This window comes from Ambystoma mexicanum, chromosome 9, assembly GCF_040938575.1.
Source record: "Ambystoma mexicanum isolate Mex_15411 chromosome 9, UKY_AmexF1_1, whole genome shotgun sequence".
NCBI classification, from domain to species: domain Eukaryota; kingdom Metazoa; phylum Chordata; class Amphibia; order Caudata; family Ambystomatidae; genus Ambystoma; species Ambystoma mexicanum.
Window position 1 is genome coordinate 1,337,813,225 of NC_090931.1, and position 3,431 is coordinate 1,337,816,655.

The 3,431-nt window shown below is 43.0% G+C and overlaps 1 protein-coding gene across 1 annotated transcript; it reads left to right on the top strand.

Moving 5' to 3' along the window:
* Nucleotides 1-389: 389 nt before the first annotated feature.
* LOC138487463 (general transcription factor II-I repeat domain-containing protein 2-like) lies at nt 390-2,192 on the top strand. Its single transcript, XM_069613989.1, has one exon. It carries the CDS (start codon nt 390-392, stop codon nt 2,190-2,192), a length of 1,803 nt encoding a protein of 600 aa, XP_069470090.1.
* Nucleotides 2,193-3,431: the final 1,239 nt, after the last annotated feature.

Sequence of the window (3,431 nt, forward strand, 5' to 3'; positions counted from 1 at the left end):
TATGGCCGGAGCGGTGGTCAGAAGGGATGTCCCGATACCAGTATCGGGACTGATACCAGGCATTTTTAGGGTATTGGGGACTAGTTTAGAGTCCCCGATACCATGCCCGGTACATAAGCCCCGCAATGTGGGGGGAACTATACTGTCAATGTAATGTGGGGGGAACTATACTGTCAACGTAATGTGGGGGAACATACTGCCAGCCTAATGTGGGGGGAACTATACTGCCAACCTAATGTGGGGGACTATACTGCCAGCCTAATGTGGGGGAACTATACTGCCAGCCTAATGTGGGGGACTATATTGCACCTAATGTGGGGGAATGTTGCTGGTATATTGTTTTTATTGGTATTTTACTAATAGCAATTTGGAATCCCTAGGAATCAATGATGTCAAGAAAGAGAAAAATTGACTCGGAGTGTAGGATATTCAAAGAACAGTGGACTTATGATTACTTTTCCATACAGTACAAGGAAAGAGCTGTGTGTCTGCTATGCCAGAATATAGTGTCTGTGTTCAAAGAATACAATTTGCGTCGACGCTATGAAACTCAACATAAAGATAAATATGATTGTTTGGTCGGAGAAGTGAGAAAAGATAAAATATTAAAACTGAAAAATACATTGACAGCTCAGCAAAATACTTTTGTGAAGCAGAAGCAGCTAAATATTTCATCACTGAGAGCAAGTTTTCAAGTTGCCAAGCTAATAGCGCGCACTGGCAGACCATTCGTGGAGGGAGAATTTGTTAAAGAATGCCTTCTTTCTGTTGCCAAAGAGATGTGTCCAGAGAAGGCCGATTTATTTAGTACAGTGAGTCTTTCAGGACCTACACTTACACGGAGGATTGAAGAAATGGGAGACAATCTGTATCAGCATTTGCAAAACCTGACAAAAAAACTTTCCTATTTTTCCTTGGCACTTGACGAAAGCAATGATGTTCGTGATTCTGCACAACTTTTAATTTTTATTCGTGGGACGAATGACAATTTCGAAGTCACAGAAGAGCTTGCTGCACTGCAAAGCATCAAAGGAACAACTACAGGAGAGGATATCTATGAAAAGGTTTGCCAAACTTTGAATGGTTTGGAGCTGGACTGGGCTAAACTAGCCAGTGTGACAACTGATGGTGCTCCTAGCATGGTGGGGTCTAAGAAAGGAGTAATTGCTCGCATTAACCAAGAGATGGACAAACATAATTATTCTCATCCAATAGCCATACACTGCCTCATCCACCAACAAGCGCTGTGTAGTAAATCACTGAAGTTTGACTCTGTTATGACAATTGTGGTATCTTGCGTTAACTTCATTAGAGCTCATGCACTAAAGCACAGACAATTTCAGGAATTTCTGTCTAAGCTAAATGCTGACTATGGAGATGTTCTGTACCACACAGAAGTCCGTTGGCTGAGTCGAGGGAGAGTTTTGAAACGTTTCTATGACTTACTTCCACAGATTACAGCTTTTCTTCTTTCAAAAAACAAAGAAGTACCAGAGCTCAATGATGCAGAATGGAAATGGCACCTTGCCTTTCTAACAGATGTAACAGAGCTACTCAACAGTTTCAATGTGCAACTTCAAGGAAAAGGGAATCTCATCTGTGATATGCAATCACATGTCAAAGCATTTGAAGTAAAATTAGGCCTCCTCATCAAACAAGTGAAGGAGGAAAACTTCTGCCATCTACCCACAACTCAAAATCTGTTAGCGGAAAAACCATTGGTTGCATTCCCAAACAAAACATGTGTGGATTCACTAGAAAAATTGCAAAAGGAGTACCAATTTAGATTTAAAGAGCTTCATCGCCATGAACAGGACATACAGCTTTTCCGTAACCCATTTTCTATTGACATTGAAAATGTGTATACAATTTACCAAATGGAACTGGCTGAACTGCAGAATTGTGACTCTCTGAAAGACGCATTCAAGTCAAGCAGCCTTCATAGTTTCTATGCATCTCTCCCTTCCGAGACATATCCTCATCTCAGGAACCATGCACTCAAAATGGCAACCATCTTTGGCAGCACTTATGTCTGTGAACAGACTTTTTCCAGAATGAAACATCTGAAATCTCCAACCAGATCTAGACTAACGGATGAACACTTGCATCACTTGTTACGACTAGCAGTGACAAATATGGAACCGGACATTGACCATCTCGTTAGCCAGAAGCAGGCCCATAGTTCCCATTGAAATACTGGTAAGTTTGTTGATTTAACTTTACTTGTTCTTCATTTTAAATATTGTATTTATTGTATTTATTCCCGTTTTGTTTCTTCACTTCAAAATAAGATATATGCAGTGTGCATAGGTATTTGTTCATAGTTTTTTTTTTAACTATAGTCCGGCCCTCCAACGGTCTGAGGGACCGTTAACATGGCCCCCTGTTTAAAAAGTTTGAGGACCACTGGCTTAACCCATAGAAATATTCTCCTGCAAGTGGAGAGATGGATTTAGCCACTTGTGGATTCAGGTGATGGCACCCCCACAGTCCTCCCCAACTAATCACCTCCGAAATGCCCTCACAGCAATATCACCTTATATTCTTGAAAGATGAGCTCTCCATCCTGCATGGATTTGCAGGGGCACGTCGATTCCAGTTACTTCACTGGTTTGAAGGCTCGGGAGAGTTCCGGAGAGTATTGACTCTGAGGTTCCTGGTGAGGACCAGTAAGTATTAAGTACATAGAGTTCAATATGTCCGATGTTCATTCTTGTTCCCCCCTTCCTTTCTTGTCTTGCAGCTGGCTCGTGAAAAGATGCTCTTGTGGCAGCTGGTGGTGCTCAGGTAACAGTCTGTATTACCTGGCGCTGTCTGGTAAATGTTGCATGAGGAAAACGTGTTGTTTTGTCTCTCTTTACAGATGCGGAACGTGAAAATATGGAGAGTCACAAAAGGATGCCGCCGGTGGTAAATCAGGTAAGTCTATGGTGGTAAGAATTATATTTGTTGGTTCCCTCGGCTCACCTTGTGGTTTTCTTTTGTCTCCTAGGTGTCGAAGTTCGGCGAAGAAATGATGGAGGCAGCGCTGACCCGAAGGATGCTGTGAAGACTGGTGAGGATGGCGCGGTGCTGCAGCTGGAGGTGCGGCGCGTGCAGAAATTATGTTCTTTACAGGTCTGGAGACAAGACGGATCCAGAATCAGGTGTGGAATAGAAATAAGTTTGTTTTCTAACCTTGTCCCTTTCTTTCCTCTTTGTTTTAGGAGCTCTGGATTCGAGGCGGGCGTGGCAGAAGACTGGATGCAGGCTGCAGGCACGGTGAGTGTTACGCTGCTGGATGCAGAATAACGCGAAGCGTGTGTTGCTGGTCGGGCGTGGTTTAAATAGCCTCAAAAGTAGTCCCAGGTAAGAAGTTCCTAGAACCACACCCGAGTAAAAAATAGTCCCTGTAGAAAAATAGTCCCTTTCAGGCTTCATGTCGGATTGGA

What these genes read in the sequence shown, in the direction of transcription:
- LOC138487463 (XM_069613989.1), top strand. Translation starts at nt 390, where the DNA reads ATGTCAAGAAAGAGAAAAATTGACTCGGAGTGTAGGATATTCAAAGAA.